The following is a 24,822-nucleotide window of genomic DNA, read 5'->3' as shown; positions in this document are numbered from 1 at the left end:
ATACTGACTTCAGTTGAATATGACATAATCTTCTTCCCACTGGACCCTATCAAATTCAATGCACAGGGATTCTTATGCTCATGTAAGCATGTGTAGAATATTTTATTTCACAATCATTTTCATTGTGTTGTCTCTTCTTTCGCTTACTGAGCACTGGTCAAGACCCCATCTGGGCACAAACTTGTTTCCTTTTTTTTTGCTCTGGTATTAACACTGAAATCAGAGTGCTTCATGAATATTCAAGAATAAATGTTCATGATCCTCACATGCAACAGAGGAATAGCTTAGTTCCCATTTTATAGATGAACAAATAAGACACAGGTAAGAGCTAAGACATCCACTTATTTTTATGTCAGCTTGTGGCACACACAATCTGTTGCTTGTTTTGGTTGTGTTTTTAAAGAGTGTTTATCACTGTGTAGCACTTAATATGTATCAGTGTCATTGTGAACAAGATTAGACCCCAAGGGCTCAAACTAAGTCCTCAGAAAATGACATGTGCGCCAGCCCTGCCCTGCCCTCTCTCATGCAGAGCGGCTTTGTGGAAGATCAGCTGTGGGATCCAAATATTCTGGGTAGCTTCAAGCAACTTAAAATATGAGACTATCCTTTTCCTCTTGAATCCTAACTTTATTTGCTCCATTCATTTTGTCTTTTGTAATACACAAGGGAGGGGATCTACAGCAGCAGTCTTTATTCCAAGGACCTGATCTTCCCCCCAAGCAGAACCGTCTCCTGTGCTTCATCGTATGACCCTGTTAATGTCTAGTACTGCTTTCAGTTTGATCTTTCATTGTTTTCACGCAGGAGTTGCCTGCTTGCCTGTGCATTCACCATACTTCATATCAATATTCAGCCATGTTCACCATCAAATCTTTATAATTTCCACTGTACGTGCATTTTGTAGTGTCTCTTGTCTGGCTGCCCCACGTTCTCATCCCTCAGGCTTTCCTGGGCGCGCATCCAGCTAGCTACTTCAGGTGGGTGGGCTTCTGAAGTAATGGCAGCGCTCTCTCCTGCAGCTTAGGGTGAGTGCCTCGAAGGGATTGGCACCAAGTCCACGATGTGATCATTGGGACTAGAAATGCACATGCTGCCTTCTGGCCTCACTTTCGTAGAGATCCCAGTGTGCAGCTGCAAGCAGTCCAGTTACACAGCCCCTGTCCTGTACCCTGCTGCCATCCCAGACAGCTCTGAACTGGTCTGCCTCTGTCTCTTAGTGTCCTTGAGCTAATTCTGTCTGTCCTGTGTGGTTTGGAGAAGAAAGGCAAGTCCTACGGACCTGGTTCTCCACCAGTTCAAGATATAACAGGGCAGTAATATAGCTATATTCCTGTCCTCCACAGACAGTTGCTGATATTTACACTGGAGAAATGAGATGATACTTGTGGTCTAGTCCCTCTGGGACATTAAAATCCTCCGTGATTTCAGCGTGCTGTCACTTTTATTGACTGTATATTGCGTGTGTCCTTCACCCAGCTAATGTGGAGTCGTGGCTTCCTTTTATTTTGCTTTCTACATTTCAACTAGGCTGTTTGGATGAAAGTCAATCTGTGTTAAAAAGCTGCTAACTGACAAGCTATTGATTTGTTTCCCCTATGTATTTCCTCAAAGACAAAGCATTTTTCCTCGCATGCTTTTTTTTTTTTTTTTTTATCAGTGCATTGTGTGGATTTTTCTGCTTTTGACATTGGGGCTTGTCCATTTGTCTTTTTAAAATGTCTCCATTTTAGTGTATGAAATATTTGGGTGACCAAACCGAAATGCTGAAGCCCTGAAACATGCATCCAACGGGCTGGTCAGAGCAATAGTAAATCAAGTGTGAAACTCTTCAGCAGAGCTGCAGTGTCTATTCTACATGGTTGCTTTTATAAAAGAAGAGACTGTAAAAGTGCCTTGTTCTTTTAAGAACCTTAGATCCATGGTAAGAAACAAAAGCTCAACTTTAGTTGCTGTTTGGACTAAGAAAGCAAGAAGAAATTCCCCGAGTCCCAATCTGCAACAACCATCAGCAATCTTCTCTGCTATCTTGGGGTTGTGTATCGTAAGTTAATACCTGCAGGAGTTCTAGCACATGCTAAATAAAATAAAATTAGCACCAAACTTGGCATCCCAAAACTGTGCTTAGCCTTAAAACTCTTAAGAAAAAATATTTTTTCCTCTCCACAAATTTATTTGTAAAGGCTTGGAGAATATATCATGCTGCTTATGTAGTTAGAGAATAAAATATGTTCCTCAAGTAATTGGAGAGTGGGGGAGTGAATTAATAACTGAATTAATATATGTGATAAATGAAACAATGAATGAGTGGGCAAGGGCAAGAGTGAAATGATGAACTGAGAATGAAGTGGGAGAGAGTGAAGGAGAGGGAGGAGGCATTATGTGGGGGGAAAGTAGTGGGGAAAATGAAATAAAAGGGAGGAAAGCATCAGATGAAAGAGAAGGGCAGAAACAGAAAACAGTAATTAATTTAGGAAAAGATCAGAAAAGAATACTGGCAAAAGGCGAAGCGTGTTCTTGGTGGGCTGGTGACAACATAGATGAAAGGAGAGAAAAATAATTGGAATTGAGATAGGGTTGATCTGAAAAAACAATAGAAAAGTCAAAGGCTGACTTGGCAGGATAATAGGACAGGATCAAAAGAAAGAGGTAGGGAGAGATGCTGAGAGACAAGTGAGAAGTAGTAGTAAAAGGAAATGGCTGCGCCGCTGGCAGGCCCGGGTTGTTCTGGCTGTGCCTCTGCTTTCCTTGTTCGGCCGTGGCCAGGTCACTGGTGCTCTTGGCTTCCGGTAGCCTGGAGGTAATACTCTAGGGCTGCTCAGAGAACCAGTTAATGGAAGTGCAGGAAAAAAATCGATTCTATTATGAAGGTACTGTAGAAATAAGAAGCAGTAGTTTAGGACCAAATAATACTGCCCTCTGAGGAGGCATACTCCATCCTCACCTCTTCGCCTGCCCTGCAGTACGCTTTCTCACCTTCCAGAAGTGAGATTTCTCCTTCACGGGAAGGAAACCACCAGAACCCAAAGCGGAGCTACAGGTGTCCGAGAACCACATTTTGGGAATGGTTGCACAAGTGTTGTTATTGCTAGTCAGCACATTTATAAGTGACTGTTGCCAATATTGATGGTTTTAGAATATATAAATATCAGAATGAAATCATGTTGTTAAGTTAAAAAGAGAGGGATAAATAGTCGCTGCATTTTTTGGTAGTGATTTAGCCGTGTTCATTCATAGAAGGCTGTGATTCTAATTCCTCATGTGTTAAGATGAAAAAATGTCCCTGAATTCTTGGATGTTTCATCTAGGAAGTACATAAACAAATCTAGTGCTTCATAATGCTAATCCAAATAAAGAAGAGAGTTTTTGAAGGGGGATGGGGTAAGCAGTGTGAAAGTTTACTAATCTCTCTATTATACTTAAAATAGCTTTCTTTTATAGTAAAAAAGTATGCAATTATAATTAGGCAAAGAAAACAAGCCACAATCCAACTTTAATGCTTTTACTGAGAGTATTATAGTCTTCCTTTAAGCGGTGTTATGCTTTGTCGCCTGAATCGAGTAAGAAAGAAAATTACTTTTCCCAATCTCTAAAGCAATCACTTTTATAGCTTCATCTAGTAAACGAGCAGCCTACTCTCCAACAATGAAGGGCAAAAAAAGATGTGGAAATTTTTTTAAAATATTCTACCAGACTTTGTTGTATACTAGTTATCTTACAGACTCTACTGAATCATCAGACTTACAAAACAGATTTATACTCAGAAAATGCTATTTAGAGGAATGATGAGTTCTGCTAAGGGGAAAGAATTGAACTGATCATCGCTGCGTTCATTATTCAAAGTTTTAGTCAAAATAATCTATGACTATTGATATAAAATACCTTAAATAGCTCAAAAAGAAGTAAAAATTTGATTGAAAAATACTGATGTCAGAGTCAGGTCATGAGGAAATGAGGATTTCTCTCATGTTTGCTACATCAGGCAGCAAAACCTGTTAAGAGAGGCATGAAAAGTTTGTTACTTTCAATAAAATTATTAGAGGGAAAGGAAAAGCTGTTTGGATCTTTTCAAGTTACGCTAAATTCTTGTGCACAGACTCAGTTTAATTTTTTTGTTTTTAAAGATAGTCTAAAATGGGAGTCCTAAACTTTGTCCCACACAGTAAGGGTTTCTATAGCAGATATAGTACAGAAATCACTTACTTCAGAGGTCAAATCCAGGTGGAGTTGAAGCATGTCTGCTTTCCTGACTTGTTCCGTGTAAAGGACCATAGTGTTGGCTGCTTGCATTTCTGGGGTCCTTGCTTATTAAATATCTACTGGGTGGCAGCATGTGCCTCCCAAGGATGTGGTGACACGGATGTGTCTTTGTTAAGAATAGAATAGATGTTTTCTGGTGGAAAATGTAGAATGTAAAATTCTACAGTAACACTTAAAAATCTTAAATAAAAAGTCAAGTACACACCACAGGGTTTACGAAAAAGAAGTGGAACGAAATAAGTGCAAATAATAAAAACCCATGGGGTTAACAAGGTTAATTTACTTTTAAAAAATCATGTTATTATATATTCTGCATTAGAGAAAGCGATATCGGGCTTCAAATCGTGTTTCGAAATACTGGTGTTTTTTAACATGGGCTGCACTGCATTTTGTGGTTTTCCTTATGGAATCTCAGTGCTTTATGGATTTATGGAAGCACTCTGTCTTGTGGGGGAAAATGAGAAAGCCACGAGTTTACTCTGGAAACTGGATTTCCATCTTTGGAAGGACCAGAAGTCTGTAGTCGTATGAGCTGCTTCCTTGTTTGCAGTCTAAAATTCTGTGCATAGGTTAATTAAATATGCCCACGTGTGATTAATCAACTGAGCTACCTGCTATTTGCAGGGAAGCTCAAGTAGAGCGTGCCTGTGCTGTATCTATTCTGTGGGTAAAGAGGAGAGACCTTTTATCTCTACACTGTCGTATTTGTCATGGTTTGCCCATCCTGCAATTAAGATGGACCTTCAGCTTTTTGTCAGTGAATCAGAAATTATGTGTAACTGGGTGGGTAAGTATTACAAAGAAATATTGTCAGGCCTCTCTTCCGTCTCTCCTGTGACATGGGGTGGGAAGCGTTCTGGTTATATGTCCTTTTTTTCTGCCAAATAAATCGAAAGAGCCCAGCAGGCAGCGTAAAATGCGTTCACGTGGGTGAGACTCCTACGCTGAACTCTGTCTACAGCAGGGTCCTTAACTGAGAAATCGGTATTTTGATTACTTGGACTGGCAACAAAGGCCAACAGTTGACATCTTCAAAGCCACTGTAAGGGCGTATTTAGATTAAGTGTTACCTTGGGAACTAACTAGCTCCCAAGATGTCATTGAAGTTAAACAAACAATTGAGAGAAATTAATTCTGACCTTTCGTTTGTTCTCAAGAATCTGCCATCCTGCATCTGGTGAGCAAACTCTGCACACATGAGGATCCCCTGACGGGTCTTCTCTGGATCTTCTGTGTCACTGTGGACCCCTGCGTAAGCGCCTGGGAAATGTCATCCCAAGCAAATGCCAGCATTGCCCTCCTATCTGCTTCGTTTGCACGAGGCAAATGGTTATGCGAGATAAAAGGCAAATAAATACTGGGGCTTGCCACCTGGAATTTCTGAGAGGCCTGATTTTGAGAGGGACCGAGGCTGCGATTACGTGAGCCTACCTTCAAATGGCAGCACTGGCATAAGCAGTTCCTGCGTCTTGTTGCGCCCAGCCACAAGCCGCGCGTTCCCACACTTCAGCTGTGTCGGAAGAATTGTTTTCCGCCACGTGGTGAGCTGGACTGGTGAATTGTTCTACATTTGAAACAACCATTTTATTTTTATTTATTTTTAACCTGGATCCATTTTACAGCCCAGTTCATTCCTTGGACCCCGAAAAAGCTACTTGGGCACAGCTGAGGACGTGATGGACGTCATTTTTTCTCTTGTGAAAATGAGATCTTTTCATGCCACTATTCCTGGGGGCTTTTTTAACCATGCCAGTTGTAATTCTGTAATACTTTGTTTTCAGTCAGAGAGCTGGGTTTTGTATGCTCTTTTCTCACTATTTCTTTTTCTTCCTGCTCTTTCCTGTCCCCACACTCAGCTCTTGGCTTCCTCAGCTGTGTGGATAGAGCAGTTTCTGGGGCTGTGCTGGCTCACAGAAATTATTTTAATCCACTGAACGAGTGAAAAACAAAGCAAGAAACCAATGGTGAGTGTAGAGGATATTTGTTCTCCCATGCGGGACAGAGCCCAACAGCGTGTTACAGTCTGCTGGGGAGGGAAGGGAACCAGCTGAGAAGCTGGCTCAATGCCTAGAGAGGGGGCTGGGAAGTCAGCCGGCAGCGACGGAGTCCTCTCTCTTCTCGCACCCGCAGCTCCGCAGGGAGATCCTTGACTGCAGCCCGTCTGCTCAGGGAAGCTCTCTCGTAGCAGCCTTTCCTCCAAGCTCCGGCCAGGCACGGACACGTGAGCCGGCTGGGGAGCGTGCCAGTGGAGATGGGCAGTGGCAGCACGCAGGGGGCACAGACTGTTTTCTGCGTGTTTTCCCTGAACCACCCGCGCCGCAGCCTCGAGCGCATGAGCCTGTCCGTTGCGATTCCAGTGGCTGCTGCAGGCAGGACCGGAGGGGCCCATGGAGCTGCAGTCACAGATTCCTCTCCTGTGCACTGATTTCCTCAAAATTATCTTTGTATCAGTGACCTCAGATGCTCTAAAATAAGGCAGTAAGCATTACAGTAATTTTTCATGAAATATATCTACATCAGAAACAGCCTCATTTTACTACAGGCAGCATTAACTTTGAGGGCCGGTGTTGTTTTGAGAAGCTGCATGTGCACGTAGTTTATGGCTGATTGTACGTGGGGAGCGAGTGGGAATTTCATTCAGAAAGAAGACATGTTTGTCATGCAGGTAGTTTGAGTGCTACAGTTTAAGGCAGGCCAAAGTGGTGTGAACGTAAGTTGTACTGCGAAGGCTTTCTGGGCATTGCTTGGGCTTGTACTAGAATGTAATTTCTTTGAGTAACTATGATCTCATTTTTTGTGTGTGTAGCGGTTGCATATTGAGCTGCTAAAGGCAAGGGTTTTATTGTACACTGGGTTTTTTTAAAATTATTATGGGCTTAGACTGATGAATAGCACATAATTCCAGAGTAGCAGGATTCAGTCCTAGTAGTTTTTAAAAAGCAGGGGAGGGGGAGTGTGTGAGGAGTGGACGGCAATGTAAACGAAACAGCTGATTCAAAGTTAAGGTATTACCATCAGAGATTTCCCTAAAAGTCCTTGGGTGTTCTCTCTTTAAAATAAGTCTCAATCATTAATCCCTCTGGGGCCAGGCAGACTTTTAAATTGCGTTTCAAATCCGATATTCCATAAAGAGCACAGAAATACTAAATAGTCTAGTTTGCCTTTTAATCATTCAGAGACGTAGCAAAAATAACTTTGTTGTCAAGTTGTGCATTCCTCTGCGTGTGTACTCGTCCTCCTCTGAGTGCTGGCAGGTCACGCTAATGGGGTTTCTGGAACAACTCCAGACTTCTTGCAATCAGTCGAGAAAAAAGCATCAAAATTCCTGGGGAGATGATCCTCTGCCTGGGTCACCTGTGTCTGCCCAATATGAGGCAGCTGCTCTGCCCCTTGTGGGCAGGGTATGGAAAACACGGGATTTTTGTCTCAGTAGAATAAAAATTATTTTTATTCATGGGTGTACTTTGTGTGTAAGGCTTGTAATTGAAAGCAAATAAATAAAATGAAAGTGTCAATTGCAAAATATAGGGCAGGAGACATTCACTTTATATGTGTAGACATCCATATGTCCTAGTGAGAAAATTGTATTTAAAAAAATACGTTTGGGACCTAGGGGTAATAAAGGATCTTTTGTTGATCTTTCTGAGTTAGCACATGATGATTAACTGCCTCTATACTGCCCTGAAAACTCAGTTTAGCTGAAAGAATACAGCAGGTCTACGGCACAATGGCAAGCGCCGCACGTGCCACCACCCACCCGTGTGGTAGCCTCCCAGGGAGGCCGTACAGGCTGCTCAAGCACCAGCTGTCCTCAAGTGTGCATATGCCTGTGAGCTGTCGGGTTCATGGTATGGACTAGTTAAGTCTCCTCTTGACTCTGGCTTGAGGCCACCCTCCAAAAGGTATGGGTCAAAACATGTATCTTTGTGTGCCAAGTGACTGTCAGCAGTGGGTGAAACAGAGAGGCCACGGCTCGCATTCTCAGACTCTTTTTTGTAGGTCTCATTACTTGGAGTATTTGCTTGGGAATATACAGAATTAGGAGAGGGAAAAAAAACAGTGCTGTGAGCAAAGGGTATGGACATGGTGATGAGGAGAGTGAAGAGATGGCAAGAACGGGGTAAGCAGAGGAGGGCAGCTGTTCCTCTGGAACAGCTTGGTGGTGACGTGGGGAATGGTGGCTGGAAGATGCACAGTGGATTGGATGGGGTGCAGGAGCATTTGTCAGGTTCAACCTGCGAATATACAAGAGAGCCGTAAGCAGTTTTGCTTTCGCTGGCCAAACTCATTTCATGTACTAGTGCTTCCTTGCATCCTGCTCTCCTCTCTCCTCTGTGATCCCTCTGCAACCTCCCCACTCCCCCATCCTACCAACAGCCCTGTGTAGCTCCCCCTGCCCCAAGGTGCTCCCCCTTCGTTGCCTGCTGTGCCTCTGCAGTGTGCGCTTGACAAGCTCTGTTTTCTCAAAATGGGGAAGGAGAGGCATTTGAAAGCCCCTGTTCATCTCCTCCACCTTTACAACTCTCCCGTTCCTAGCAGGAGGTAGCGGAGCCACCAGATCCCGTATCTCCATTTCTCTCCACTCTCTTTCTGCTGCAGCACAATTTTTCCTACTGTCAGGGCTAATGAGGTCAGGGCTCTTGGTGCTTTTCTCATCATTGCTTTGCCTGTTGTGAATCGCCCGTCACTGTTGCTGCAACTTCCCAGATACCTCTGTCTGGGTCTCCTCTCAATCCTTAAATCCTTCCCCTTTCCCGTTTCTCTTTCTCTCTGGTTTTAAAAACACTATAGTGAAAGTACGAAAGTTGTGAAGACAGAAGGCCGATTTTAGCCGTGGTACAAGCAAATGCAGCTTCTGTTTCTTGGGCGTTATGTTTGCTAACTCCAGCGTGAGTTTAGCTTGTAACTGGCACTGTTGAAAACTGTTGCAGGCAGAATTTGCATGTTTGCTTTCAAGGCAGCTGTGATAATAGCAGCCTAAACAGTTGCTCTTTCTGGGTCGTCTTTACAAAAATGATTTACCGTATCCACCAGAGAGGTGATTTTGCTCAGTGATGTTGCCTCTGGTTCAGGACAACCTGGTAATGTCCTAGACTGCTTGCAGGCGTTGGATCCAAAGCCTCCTGGTGCACCTTCTCCAGACTGCTGCATCAACCTGGATCTGGAGGCCGAGTGGCAGCCCCGCGAACCCCGGCCTCCTGCAGCCTCCCACGAAGAAGAGCCTCCCGGTTTGTAGCCACCTGGTGACCTTGCTTGAGCAGCAGTAAAATCCGCAATTAGCATATGCTGCAACACAGGTGTGCCAAGATGCACTTCTCGATGACACACAGTTTTTCATGACAGAGCGTATACGTGAGGAGCTCTTGATTAAAGTCTCCTGCTAACTGCTCAGAGTGTTTTGACTCAAATCTGTAGAAAAGGTCCTAGCCTTAAGCTCCTGTTCTTGAAGTCAAGCTTGCCCTGTGACCTTCATGATATCATTAGAGAGGAGGCAGCTAGACCAAACAGGAGGTTGCAAGGCTAGAAATGGTAAATGGCACCTGCTTGTGCCATCCTTCTTCTTTGGAATTACTTTGGGAATTACTTTTTGGAAATGGATAAAAAGTCAGTCTTTTTGCAATACTACTATTGTCTTCTGTTTTCTTCCTCCATTATGAGGCAAAGCAAGAGGCTGAGCAGCAGCCTGCCACCTCCCAGGGACTGTGTTCCCATCACACGTAGGAGGTCCAGGCTCTCAAGGGCAGGGTCTCCTCTGCACATCCCAGACTGCATCAGTCATCTCCCTTTTACAGAGTGCAAAACCTCCCCACCTAGAAGAAAAAACACTGAGAGAAATGTCTGTTATTTAAAGCATGCTTTAATCCCTACAGCGGTCTTTTTTTCCTGCAGGAAGAGGGCAATCTGGCCCAACCTTTACAATGCACGATTTTATGGGACCGGCAAATCCACTTGAGTTTTAAGTGACAGCGCTGGTTTTCTCTAAGGTCTCACCCTGCAGTTTAATCTTCAGTGAAACAAAATTATTAGATTTATTTTTTAAGAACCTGGCATCTATATTAGCAATCAAGCCTACAAATTGTGCCTTCTGGTTGAACTCAGTAGGCCCACAGCTTTGTGTAATTGAGACTGCAGCATGACAGAGAGTTCTGTTATGGCTTCACATATCGATCAGTCCAATTTAATTTCCTCATGGGACCTGGACCACGCTAGGGATGATGGATTGTCTTGAAGGCCTGATAAGCCTATTTTAAGAAAACATCTCAAGGGCTTCTGGAACAGAGGCAATTATCAATACTGATGCATGTTTCCTTTCATCAAAAGTTAAGGGCTCATTAATAGGCTGCACAGCAGCTGGTGCACAGCAACACATGACTTTTTTTTAATTAACTTGGGGATACTGTTTCCTCAGCCTTACGAGTTGGCTGTTTCCAGAAGGAAAAGAAACTGGGTTCCAGGTTTTGATTTTAATGATATGTGTGATAGCAGTATCTCCTGCACTGCTACATTCACTATTTTGGTAATCGAAGCCTAGATTATATTTTACAGTGATAGTCCCATCCCACTGCTTATGGCCATGTCTAAACTGCCCGTGCCCACAAATCTGGTGTTTTACAACTTTTGAATTTTGTGTCAGGTTACTGATGACGTCTGCTACTTTTAACATTAGTATTACTGGTTAAATAGTGTCCTGTTGTAACTTTGGCAATCAGCATTTTTGTTCGGCATTGGATATTTCAAAAATGTTTTTAAACTGTGTTTATTTTAGGCTCTCAGTTATGAGAAGGAAGCTCATTGTTGCTTCCGACTGTTTTACCTTTCCTATACAAAAATCCTAACATTTCATTTATAACCTATTTCATGTAGGTGTGTTGGGGGTGTTAAATTCATACTGCTATTCAATGTTGCAAACTGGATGTACGGAAAGAAAATATGATCAAGGCAAACTGCTGTGTTAAACTTGATTTTAAACAGAGTTTTCAGATAAGCAGCTAGAAGTTTAGTGCCTTACAGAATTGTTTTCGTTAGCTAGTAGGAGGAGTTGCTTTTGTTTTCTTTATTCATCAGAACAATTTAAACCATTTAACACCTTCTATAGTGTTTTCTGATTTCTTTTCCATTTCACACATATTATCTCATTAATTAACACAGTTCTGCTCATTAATGTATGGATTGAAAGTCAGCAGCAACACGTTTCAAGGAAAATTGGAAAATACCTTTGTTTCTAAGCATAAATGAATGTGGATGGGTGATACCTAGAAAAAATTGGAAAGGTAACTGAGTTGCAGTAAATGTAATTGTACAACAAACCAAATTCTGTAACTTGCTCAAAATCCTATGTTGCATGTTTGGCACTTCGTGAAAAGTGGCACTTTACCTGATTTTTCTTCTTTTCTTGATGTCTGAACTTCTAGAATCATTTGTTCAAGTGAGAATTACAGTTTTTGTAATAAAAAAGAAATATTTAGCACTGGTAACTGTTGCTTAAAATTGCGAGTCAAGTGTTTCTTAGGAGGTCAGAAATAGGAAGTTAGATGAAATATATTTTAATTCTCTAGGTAGCCTGGAATTCTTTTGAAGTTGTGACTCATATCCAACCATTACTGGAATTCATGGTACTAAAGATCCCATGAATGTTTAATAGGCTGGTGCCGTTACTGCCCTCCAGGCTGCTGTTTACTGTCACTTCTCTTCCCCAGTTACTGTCATGACTAAAACGTGAAGATAAGTCGGTTACTTTAAATTACCTTCAACAATGATTAATTCAGATTAATCACCTAATCTTACAAACACTGGAGCACTGAAAGAACAATAATGATGTGATAAATCCCCTAAACTCACCTAATATTAAGCATATTCTGGATTTACTCCTGCAAACATACTGTTGGGGCCAATTCAGACATTCCCACTGATGTGATGGAGCCAACGTGCTTTTACCCGAACAAGTAGCTCCTTTGATTTCGGTGGCCTATAATCCTTATTAAAACTGTGCAGTTCGAAGTGATAGGTTGAATGTCACAGATTAGCAGGATTAAGAGCAGCTTCAGCATACTTTAGGCCTTTGCTTACTTCTTCACTCCTTAATTCTCCACCCGTGTTCCTCTTGTCAGGGTCTGTTCCATGCGACAGCCCGCCGTAGGCCACCTGCTCGAACCATCGCACGGGGCGAAGGACCAGAGTCTGCTTTTCAGGAAGGGGTTGTAATGGGGTTCATATTTTAAAGGTCATTGTTACAATATGTAGCAGGTTTGAGTTACAGAATAGACCTTTAAAAATAAACTATTTGTAGGAACATACAGTGCTGGAAAAAAAAGCAGCAATTATTTGGTTCTAAAATGGAAGAACATTAAGTAAACACTATAATGCATGGGAAGGTTCCCTACACCTGCTTTTCTGGAATATATGTTAATTAAGGTCTTAAATAGTGGGACAGTAACACTGTTTATCATTGATTTTAAACCTTAGTTGTACATTTAATTACATCTCTCGCTAGTTTTGGAAGCTGAGGCCCTGAAATGTGAAGTTGTTTCTTGTTTTAATAATGTAAATTATGTTATTTTGAACAATGCTATTTATTATTTTATCCTTAAATCTCTAGGTGCTGAAGTGTTGTATATGAACATGTCAGCATATAATGAAGGTCGGCTTCAGTCATCTTTCTGGATTGTTGATAAACAGCACGTGTACATTGGAAGTGCCAGCCTAGACTGGAGATCGTTGGGACAGGTAATGTAATTGAAAAAGTAATCCTATACCCTTTGAGGGTATAATGAGGAAAAAAATAAATGTTTCGAGGCCAGCAAGTGGAGATGGATAGCTTTCTTTTTCTGATAGTTTGCTGGCAAAAGTGCCAGCATCAAAAACTGTGCTGCCACAGTTTTGATGACTCTCCTGTGTTGGCAAAAGTATGTTACTATAAATTTTACTTTTTTCATTGGAATAGCTATCCTCAACAGTTATGCTTTGGGTTAAATTTTAAAAATCTGATTGCCTTTATTGATTTCTGTGATTATCTTGTTGTTTGAATATTGTAGTAGTAGTTTATTTATTTAAGAAAAAAAAATTTGAGCAAACCTGTTGGAAAACAAACCGCTATGGAAACTCCGTGGTAATGTCATGAGCATGACCTAGTCCCGCTCATCTACCATTTAAATAAGGAAAAGCAAAATTTGGAGACTTCCAGAAGGATAGTGGGTATTATCCTGAAATACCCACCACCTTTGGGGAGGGAGAGATTTATGGGTACAGAGAGTCAAATAGCATAATGTTTTTGAAGGTTGTACGTATTAGAGAGAATTCCATATTTTACGTCCTCATAAACACGAGAGTTGAAGGATGTACACTAAGGCCTTTGCCAACAACAACCCGTGCTGAGACTCTCTACAGTCTACGACCATTTTGAAGAAGTAATTCATCAGTAATGCAGCTCATTTGCCTTCTTGTTAGGTATCTGTAGCTTTTTTCTTTCCACAACGGTCTCAGGATGACTAACGGCTGTCACGTTCATTTTTGCTACATACCACTGACTGTGTGAGGCTGCTGTTGGTCACATTTAGGGAGTGGAACCTGTGCTTTTAGATCTCAGTAACCGAAATGCACAACAGAGGGGAAAAAGAAGCAGTCCTAGGTAGTTACTAGTTACAGTAAAAAAGCTTACTTTCTAAATATGAACAGAATCTCAGAAACACATGACTAATTTTGAACATAGGTTCTAATGATTTTGGAAAGAAGAAGGTGTGTGTTGGTTGTGTTGAAGTTTTTAAGGTTTATTTTGAGCTAAGAGACCGAAAGTCTGAATAAAACCAAATCAACCGTTTCAGTAAAGAAAGAGTTAATAAATGCATTTTTGCTGTTCCTATGTGCATTCATTTATTTAAAAGGTAACTTTTTGAATGTTCACAAACGAATCTGGAAAACTGGTAGAAAAGAGGATGTTGTTAGCAAACCAGAGAAAGTCTTGGCCAAAAGGATGCTGTATTTTCAGTCAATGTAAGAACATATAGTTTGGGCTTTTGGACATTTTAGAAATTAAATGTTTATACATGGTCTGTGCCTCATGAGCTAAATTGTTCGTATGTCATAACAAAATGTATAGCTCTTCACAGAACTATTTAGCTTATAAATAGTTTAGCTTTAAAGCCTCTTCTAATTGGGGTTTTGAGTAGTGAAAATAATAAATGTGGAGAGAAGCAGCACATCTACTACACAGATTATTATATTAATGATTGTGTTCATTATCTTCATCACAGATGCTACAATTCCTTATAGGTTTGGTCTTCTAATACTGAAGTAAATCTTAACTCTTGTAACATACCTACGTTAAACTTTGATGCCGGTTCTCTGTGGGCCGGTGTTTAAAATGTGATTCCTCACTGTTAATATTATCACCCTCTTTTCTGCATGCATTTGGACATTTTTTTTCATCTTATTGTTATGTAACAGTATATTTCTATATGTAGTGGTAAGATGAAGCTCAGAAGAGTATTTGTACAGAGCAGAAAGAAATCTCCTGAATTGCAGTTAAAGAGAATTTGCTTTCAGTTAGTTGAGAAATGTGTGCTGGGGTTTCAGAAGAGCCTAAGGAAATTAGATGCTTGGCTCCTGTTGACATCAGATATGAGTATCCAATTCCCTCACCCCGGAGTTACGAGTTAATGAATCAGGGCAACTGTCAAAGATATGCAGGACTGATATGCAGTCCTAAAATAATACTCTGTCTTGAACTTTTCTTTTCACATAAGAGGCAAAATAAGCACAGAACTCTGTCATTTTACTCTGAGTGCCTTCCTCAAGGAAAGTGCTTTGCACACGCATGGGACCTAATCCTGAAGCCCACAGTGAGCTGAGCCCTCACTGGGGAAACGCATCTCCCACAGGTTCCTATTGTCAGAGTCCCAGTGTAACTGCAAATGAGGGATCAGGTCCCTCTTCTCTTCCCTCAAACCAGCCTAAATGAGTAAGGACTGTTTAACTGGGAGATAGCGGAGCAGATAGCGCCAGGCCTGTCCAGACCCGTGCCCTTGCACTTGCACCGCCTGCGCTAGCGGGGTAGGGCTTCTGCGGTTTTGCGGCAGGAGGCAGGGAACTCGCCTCCCTGCACATTTCCTGTTACAAGCGGGTTTACCTGCAGGGAAAGGACCGTGAAAAGGCAGACTGGGCTGCTAATTAGTCACATATGGTCTCTTTAAAAGCTCATCTGACTTTTAGAGTAACAGAACTCTCGTTATTGAATCAGCAAACCTCTTTGGCCAGTCTTACTAGATCTTGACAGCAAACCATGGCGTAAAGTAGGTCTCTGCTATTCTAGAAACATATGGTACTTTGGCCTATCAAGCACAGCGGTCATCTTCCCACTCAAACAAAACATCCAGCATGAGTCAGTCACCTTGTAGTTAACAGTATCTCATTATTCAGCAGCACAGTTCCAGTGTAAATTATGTGAGTGCATCCATCTAATAATATCTAGAATGCAATGAAAAGCTTAAGATTTTAACGGTGCATGGTTATATGCATATCTTTCCACATGCCTTCCTCTGTATTCTCTACACGCATGTTTATTGCTTTCTCTGTACTGAACCTTTGCATACATTCAGGCCAGTACATTGCGTGATTCATATCGGAGCACCCGCTTCGCTGGTGCGGCAGTTGCACTAGAGATGCAGCAGGTCTCTACAGGATTTCACCCTGGGGTATAGTCCCAGAGCCTTCCTACCTCTTGCTTGCTAGAGGCCTAAAGATGTAGAAACGCTTCTGTGACGTAGCAGTACAGAGCATTTAACATATAGCAGCTCAGCATACCAGAGAATATTTATGCAAGGTTACTGTGGTAGATATAACTGGATTTTATTGCTCTTTTATCTCTTTGAGGGTGGGGAGGGGGATAAAAAAAATAATCTAATGCATCCTTCTTCTCTTCGGAGCCTGAGTCTAAAGCTGAAATAGTAATTTAACTTTTAACAGTTCCTCAGAAAACATCAGGGCTTACATGTCCAAAGGTGTCAGCTTTGCTTTTACAATCTTTGTGAAGAATTCTTCTTTACATTTATAAGCTGGTCACTAGCAATCAATATCATATGAGCCTTACTGAGTTTTGTTGCCATTTTCTTGACTTGCCAGCACTGACAAGAAGCAATACAAGTATTTCCTTTAAAAGTAAATCTTCTGCATCAGGGAGAGATTTTCATATGCTGCATATATTACATGGGGAATAACCTTTAAAGTTGCATATATCCTTGAGCCTTCACTGTCAAAGTTTTAATACGTGCCAGAGTCTCAGCTTAGAAATTATGGCCAAGGCTGACAGCAGAGTCTATTACCAAGCTCGATCATTACTTTTCAAGTAAAACTGTGTTTCAGGTGGGTTGCAAGTTTTCCAAAACTCTAATAATTTTGGCTGAAATCATCTATGCCAGCTAGCTGCTTCAGTCTGAAATCAAACCCCACAGGCAAACGAAAAATACTGTTTAGACTGCCTGAAAAAAAAGATTTTACAAAAATCAGATTTTTTTTTCATTCATAATGAAATATTTTGATCTTTTCTTCGAATAGGTCTAGATTTTGTGTCAGGGATATGTCTTTTTCTGTTGTTAAATATATATAGCAAGTATTGCCCAATTACATAACCCGCTGAAAATTCCGGGTTATGAACAGCCAGGGTTTTACCACTTTCTTAGACAGGTACCACTTTCTTAGACATAGTAAGCTGTGTAAAATTTTGTCAGTGAAATAATCTTTCTACCAATCTGGTTTCTTTCTGGTAAATTTTTGTAAACTGATAAAATCGTGCAAAAACTGTATAAACAAGTCTTTCAGGTTTATCAGCTTGATGAAAGACTTCTGGAGAGATGGTCCCCTGTTCTTTGTGGTGCCATTCTGCCTTCAAAATATAATTTGGGGGGGGGAGGGTACTAGAGGAGGCAAATGATGAAGATAAAATTTTAAATCACATTTTGAACTTTCTATTTCATATAGGAGATCTATGTGATCAGCTGTACAACCTCCGTCTTCCACTTCACTGACATGCATTCGGTAATGGATGCAATTGATGAAGTGTTTTCCCAGTGTTCCCAGGCTCTCACCTGCTAAGAATTTAGTCTTGTAACCATCGAATAAACCAAGCAATATCTTTGGGCCACAGCTGTGCAACCTACTTAAGTATATCTTTAAGATAACGGCATGTTGAAGTCTATTTTTATTCAGCAAAATACGTGCACCTATGTTAAAATGTTTGGCTGAAAAAGGGTTCACTCAAACATGCCTAAAATTAGGTATATACTGATTAATTTTTGCCTGTGGTTTGAACTAATAACGATCGAGGTGGCCATGGTGCTGTATTCTAGTTTCTAGTTCCTTGACCAGTTAGCTTGTTCATGTACTTAAATAAAAGAAATTGGTTATGTAAAAATTGTTATAATCCGTAATATTAATGCAGAGCAAGAGCTAACAAAAAGTGTCATTTCTTTTGTTCCATGACTCCCTCCAATAGTTCCAGCAAAGCTTGAAAATGCATTTAGCTCCTTAATTCTGTAAAGGAGCGTGAGGTTTGTAGTACAGACAGACCTTTAATCAGCACAAGAAACATTTCTGGAGCTCTTCATGATAACAACATTTTTGGAAAAGTTTTATTCGCACACGAGTAATGGAATCCAGTGGGCAAACAACTGTAATAGATTAGTTGAACCGCTTCCAAAAAATACATTTATATGCAACAAATAATCAGCCCTTGGAAAATTCTATTACTGAAAATTATTGAAACAAGTAAAATTAATCCAATTGTCTTCACTGGAAGTGGAATCAGGCTAATATTAAATATTCCTGTAGGCAAAAAAATAGCTTAAATCATGAATACTAACAGGTAGCAGCAGGTAGTTGGGTGTATGTGTGGGGGTTAGTGTCCAAATTTGAACATTTGAGCTCTTGAGCAAGCCTGTTGCTTGCTCCCTGTAATTGGTCGAGTCTGATTGTAAACACCTGGACTGAATGAAAGTGGCATGTCCAGAGTCCTCCAGTTACGGCAGAGACCTGAGACAGAACCAGCAGTTAGGGGCTGCTCACACCTTGTGCTTATGCATGGGAACTGTTTAGACTGGGGGAAGTGTGAGTCTTGGTGTGCCAGAAAATAAGGAGTGCCGGAAAGAAGTGGTCTTGGGAAAAAGAAGGGGAAAAGAAGAAGGTGAAGTTCCTGGCTGGAGGAAAGATCCTGAAAGCGGGAGAGATCCTGGAGATCAGGGAGCTGTGAGGAGATGGAAGCCAGGGATGCACCAGGGACACTGGCTGGTGACGCCTGAGGCAGGTAACGCTGAGCAGCCACCCAGTAAGGACGGACCCGACTTTCTGCCCTAGCGTCCCGTCCCGGGCCAGCAGCCACCTCCCTGCAGGGATGGAAGGTGTGAATGGAAGGTGTGACAGATAATCAAGTAGTTGCAAAAGCTCTCATCTCGTTGGTTCTTAAACAAACCCCACTATCCAGATCCACTGCAGGTAGTCATTTACTCTATCTGGCCTGTTACATCTTAAAAGCATTATCTCTGGAAGTCCTACTTAAATTTTGGCTCAGCTGATATCGAGGAAAAGTTCCTAAGCAGAGCCATGATTTTCTTTCTTAGTTAGCTGTGTAAAAACTGCTAGCAGAGGATTTTTCTTTTTAAGATGCCTCTTAAGTCCATTTCTGGATTGTTCATTCTTCTGATTATTTTAAATTCAGATGAGTTTAATGACCTGAATGGCTGTAAGATGTAATTTTTTAAGGACAAAAAACCAACCAGGCTGTAAAATGTCATTTTTTTAAGGACAAAAAAACCCAGCCAGGCTGTAAAACATACGTTTTTAAGGACAAAAAACCAACCATGTGAACTTGCTCTCATTTTCCCACTTACTTTATGTCTCTGTTGGATTCCTTGTATGATTTCTTTCACCAATGCAAAGTAAGACTTCAGAAAGGCATTTGATTGCTCGTCATCTTAAAAATCCATCAGGAGGAGGAGGACTGGAAAAATAATATCTGATGTCTTCACCTATGTATTTCTTTATGAAGACATATTAATTCTTGGTAACTTAGGCTTGGTCTTATAAGCAGAATTTTTTGACCTTGCTTCTTTCATGAAATTAGTTCGGGCAATGTTTCGAATAGCAGAAGTTTATCTAATCATCTCTGTTGCACAGGATCAATGATTTGTTCTTGCTGACGCTCAGCAGCGCCTTGGAGCACCTCTAAAGTGTCTCGTGTGACAGCTGGGTACCTGGCAGGACTACTAAACAACAGTATTTCCTTTTCAGGCAGTTTCCTCTCCATCCTCCTCTTGCTCTCTTGTTGTAAGTTAGAAACTGCTGATTGTATCTACATAATTTAAGGTAATTAGAAAATTAGATAAACTGTCCCAACACTGTTTGGGGTTGGAAACAGTGACCTGTTTTATCTGAGTTAGGTTTTTACTTGATGCACCTAAGATGTTAAATAAATATACAGGAAGGCCAAAATACTGGAGGAGGTAGTATGTGTGACAGTGCATGAATGAGAAACCCTCTATTGACTGCTTTTTTTTATTATTATGTAAAGCGTACTTACGTCTCTTTAGGATTGACTCCTACAGTACATGAAAATTGTAGCAATTATTAATTATCAATTACATTTGAAGAATAAGAAATAAGTTGCCCAATTCATTTATTCTGTTAGCAGTTTAGTTGAATCAACAGTCAAATTAGCTGTGTGAGATGTTAAGAGAGCTATAAGTATTAATTATTCAAAAAAGGTTTATTAAGCATCTGTAGATACAGTAGATAAGCAAGGTTATGCTTTTTATGATAAACATGAATAATCTAGTGCATACTTATGGTGAAAGTATATTGGATTCTGAATTTTCTGAAATTAAGAACCCTACAGTTATTAGAAGAACAAAAAAAAAAAAGGAAAAAAGAAAAACCAAGCCAAAAAACCCCAGTTGCTCAAAAGATATACTTTTTGTGTGTGTCAATTTTAAGTAAAAACTGGTGAGCCAATATTTTATTTGTTTTAATATGAATTAGTTTTTTGGACTCAGCTATAGGAAGACTTGCAGCAAGACAGCTGCAGGAGCACTTGGAATATTGCTGTGTGTCTTTCCTGTTCTCACCAGAGACAGGACAGAACTGGATTGAGAGATCCTGGGGGTTTCAATTTAGTTGTTCAGGCTCTCCTCCTTGTAACATGAGAAAGGAGACAAAAGCAGCAGTTAGAATTCTTCTCTACCACCTTCTCCTCTTCTTGTCTTCCGTGACAAATAGATTGATAAAACCTAACCTCTTTTTCTTCCTACTCTGAGATGACAAAAATTGGGAGATGAATATGGTATCTCAGCTATTGAGAGCTACATCTAAAAGGGCAGTTTTGGGGCAATTTGAGCTTGTGGGAATATTGGAGGAGCAACCCTTTGATTGCTTGTGGGGGGTAAAATCAACTGGAAGCAATCCATGTGGTTCTTTACTCAAAAGTCTCATCCCAGTTATGAGGAGACTCGTGGAGGAATCACAGCTCGAAGGCAGCACTTAGTGATGAAACTCATCTTGGGATTATTCCTTCTTCTCTTGGTCTCCATTTCTGGGGCTACAGATCCAAATCAAAACTTTCCCAAAATTCAGGAAGCTCTGGAACGCTGCCAGGAACAAATGCAACCCATGCTTCTTTTTATGTATCTCTCTTGGGGAAAGGGGACTGATCATTTCCTCAAAGTATATCCTTGAAAACTCTAGTTTCTATTTATTTGTGTGATCAAAATTGTTCTCCCGTAAAAACAATGTGTAATAAATACTGGATTTCTATATACCTCAGACTACATCATGATGATCTCATTTGTTTCTCGTTTCCCCAAAATCTTGCTATTGTGGACCAGCTCTCCAAACTGATCACTGAGACAGGATCTGCACATTTGCAATTTCTGTTAATGACAGTTCCAGCCTATCTTTACAGAACTGCGCAGAGCAAAAAGCACGCTATAATCAGTCAGTCATTTTTTTGAACTTTTATCTAAATGAGTCTCTTGAAGTTATGTAATGATGCATCTGGTCCTTTTGAGATAAGAGACTTTGTCTGACAGTTAGTGGAATTACATCTTTTCGCTCAAGCAAAAGTTACATTGAGAGTTTCCATTTGGTATAATGTTCTTCTGGTATGAACTACAGTTATGTCCCTAATATGCACTTTAGACCGTTGCCAATCCTTGCCATCTTCTTCTAATAATTTGCTTCATTTTCTTACTGTCCCAGTGGTGTTCAGTATCATATCGCTATTAGTAAATTGAGCACAGTTTCAAGTGTCTTGTAACATGAAACAAGGCTCTTCCAACTTTGTCATCCCCCAAGGTTCAATCAAGCTCAGATGGGTAAACGTTAGACTGAAAGTACACGTAACATAATACCAGTAAATTCTATCTAAATTCATATTTCTGTGTTAAATAATATCTCTTATGTATGACAGAGAATATCTGCTTCTAAAAAGTTTTGATATATTGTTAGCCATGTGATCCAATCCGTAAAAAACCTCATGCTGCTAATCTGATTTATTTCAATGGGTTTATTTCCAGAACTAGCTAGTATTATAAAGGTAACATAAAAGTGCAACCCAGGTCTTCAAGCATAGGTGAATGAGTCCAGATGTGAAGAAAACAGATCAAAGTAGATATTACAGGGCTGTATTGACAATTAAATACCTTTTTTGTGTTTTTATTTCTTGCTGCATAGAAAGCTAGTTGGATTGTCAAAACTCTGCTGTGATGCTATTACAGCTTGTCCTTCAAAAGACAGCTGAAAATATATTTATTATTTTCACTAAGAGCTTTTGGCTAGGCTCTCCATCTTTGACCAGATCTAGAGCAGTTTGATGACTGTTACCCGTCTCCAAAATAGCAGCTTTTCTTTCTTCTTACCTCTTTTTTTGGTGGTGGTGGCTGGCGGGGGGAAGATATGTTGCTCTTGGAAATGTGCAGAACTCACAGTATGCATTTATCATGTATTTTTGGAAGTCTGATGTTTTGTTTTATTCTTCTACTAAGACAGGCCACTTTTTCTGTTACATCCAGTAGATCAGTACAGTCAGCATTGCCCATTAGGCTTACTCTGCTTGAAATTTATTACCTGACCATCCAGTATTTACAAATGAATCTCAGTGAAGCACATGGGCTGTTTGTCTCTTGCTAGCATTGCTGTGCACTGCTAACAGAGGGCTGTTTAAAGCCGGACCAGAACATGGGTACTGTGGCTGCTACGCCTGCATTCTGCATGTACTTCTGTTACTGCCTGGCAGTGTTCTTGGCTCCTCCTTACTCCTGTGGCCTTCTGGGTTTGTGATCTAGCGATGGAAAACAGCATGGGGATGTATATTCACCTTGCATTTGGAGCCAAAAAGACTTCTCATGCCTCCTCAGCTTGGCTGGTTTCTGTAGATGCAGAGCCGATTCCCAGCTCCGAGGTCCTAGGAAGCTATTCCTGTTTATCATACTTCTCCCACTGTGTGCTCCATTCTCGCATGCATCATCCTCATTATGTGTTTGTATTTAGTGTAAGAGAGGGCAAAATACAGCTTGCTGCATATTTTTACTTGATTTCTGTTGACTGTAGACCTCTGCCTCTGACCTCTGAAATTACAGATCTATTTTCTTTTCATTTTTTTTCAGTTGCTGTGAAAGTTCTGTAGAACAGGTTTACCTGCTGTTGGAGTAATCAATAATAAATTGTAAATCAATAAATAATAAACCTGCAGAGCAAAATGATGGAATATCCAGTTTGAACAGATAAACTCCTTTCCAAAGCAGCATGGGATATTCAGGTAGTTGGATCTCCACAATCCAAAGGAAAAGAGAAAAGTTCTTTCTCCAGTAAAACTAATCTCATAATCATTTGCTTGCTTTTTAATACTTGCCATGCCATCGCTACATCTTAAAATAATTAAGAGTCACAGAAGCTGTTGCAAAGAGAGTGTGTCTGGTACTGGTTTTTGAGTGGTCCCTCAGATACTTGGCAAATAGTATCAGTGCATTAGGATTATCAGACTCGAGAGTTTTGGATGGGTTCTAGAAGCGTTTGGGGAACTGGAGGCATGCAGGAATTTGGTGGCAGAACACACACTGTACACCACCGCACAGAGGACAGAAAATCATCCATACAAGTGCGTGCAAAACTAGAGACAGCTTTAAAGACCCCTACTGCTATCTTGAAGCAAACAGGCAGGCAGTGAGATGTGCTTGCATGAGCCCATGGACTGGAGATAAGACTCAGTAGCCTAAGAGTTAAGCTATTGAAATTTGCAAAAGCTGTTTGGGAGGATCTCCCAGAAACTGCATCACAAATAGCGCACTGGGCAGTTGTCTTGCCTTTAAAAAAAGGAAATTTAAAAAAAAGGCATTGGTCACAGTGATGAGAATGGTTACCAGGCACACCTCTATAAGCCCTGTCTGCAGTGATCAGTAAAGCAGAAGGGTTCGATTTGAATTCATAGATCCTCCAACCAATTGCACTTATAAGTCCTGTAGTTTCATTTGTGTTGTGTTCATTAAGAAACCCTGAAATAGTAAGACGTGCTGAGACAGCAATGTGTATTAATGCAGATGCTGCACTAGACTGGTTTTATGCTTTCTTCACCGGAGCTGGCTTGCAGACAGCCTGCACAAAGTGGGGGCAGCAGAACTTGACCTGTTTGCACCGATCTGTCCTGCCCACTGCTGTTCTCAAGCCCAAGCCAGGCTGCATGGACGGGGCAAAAGTGTTTGTGCTGCACTTCTGCGCCAGAGCCTACTGCTGGAGCCCAGTAGCTAAGGGGTAGGCATGCCTGTAGAGTCAGAGCTCTTAAGACCAGTGTGGCCTTTTACAGTCATAGAATAATTTAGGTTGGAAAAGACCCTTAAAATCATCAAGTCCAACCGTTAATCGTTTTGTTTGTCCTAGATAACAATACAGGCCATACAGTCTGATCCAGCGGTTCCATCATCTGGCTCAACAGCTGGTGGTAGAGTCTTAAATAATCAGTAAACTTACATGAATGTAAGAAAGGCAGTAAATCCACCACTTTCCCAAAAATGTGATTTATGTTGTGCTGAAAGAGAACTTGTTCATTAAAACCCAGCTGAACCTCTGAAGGGGAGCTAACAATCTATTCTGTCATCTCCCACGAGAACTTGCTGGCAACTAATCTTGGTCAGACTTGTTAATGAATGGAGGCAGAATCCTCGCAGAGGGATTTAGTTATTAGCATACCCCATCAGATCAGTCTTGTTCGACTAAACAATTAAAATAACAACATTAAAATAATCATGAAAGTGTATTCCCAATATGTGGTTCCACCCACACACACAGACTTTGATGTTGCACAGACGACAGTTCCCTTCTAGACAAATACCTTCTTTCAGAACTGCCTCAGCTCCAAAAGGTTCCCAAATGCAGCAGCCCAGTCACCTCCCACTTTAACAGTTGAATCCTTTCATGGAAAACTGGAATTAGTATTGTCCTGTGAAAAAGCCACACAGTAAATCAGGCTGAAATACTGTGCCATAAATCTCCATGAGTCAGGGCAAGGAAGGACAATCATTTCAGTCATTCTAC

The 24,822-nt window shown here is 40.9% G+C and overlaps 1 protein-coding gene across 2 annotated transcripts in view; it reads left to right on the top strand.

The window, feature by feature from the left end:
- PLD5 (phospholipase D family member 5) overlaps positions 1-24,822 on the top strand; it is a 161,514-nt gene that overhangs the window by 108,376 nt on the left and 28,316 nt on the right. For both annotated transcript variants that reach the window (XM_075146542.1, XM_075146543.1), the window contains exon 5: positions 12,857-12,984. In XM_075146542.1, coding sequence (XP_075002643.1) covers positions 12,857-12,984 — 128 coding nt within the window. The remainder of the gene's footprint in view (positions 1-12,856; positions 12,985-24,822) is intronic.

Source organism: Calonectris borealis, chromosome 3 (assembly GCF_964195595.1).
Source record: "Calonectris borealis chromosome 3, bCalBor7.hap1.2, whole genome shotgun sequence".
Lineage (NCBI taxonomy): Eukaryota > Metazoa > Chordata > Aves > Procellariiformes > Procellariidae > Calonectris > Calonectris borealis.
Note: the sequence above shows the minus strand (reverse complement) of the source record. Positions and strands in the feature narration are given on the sequence as shown.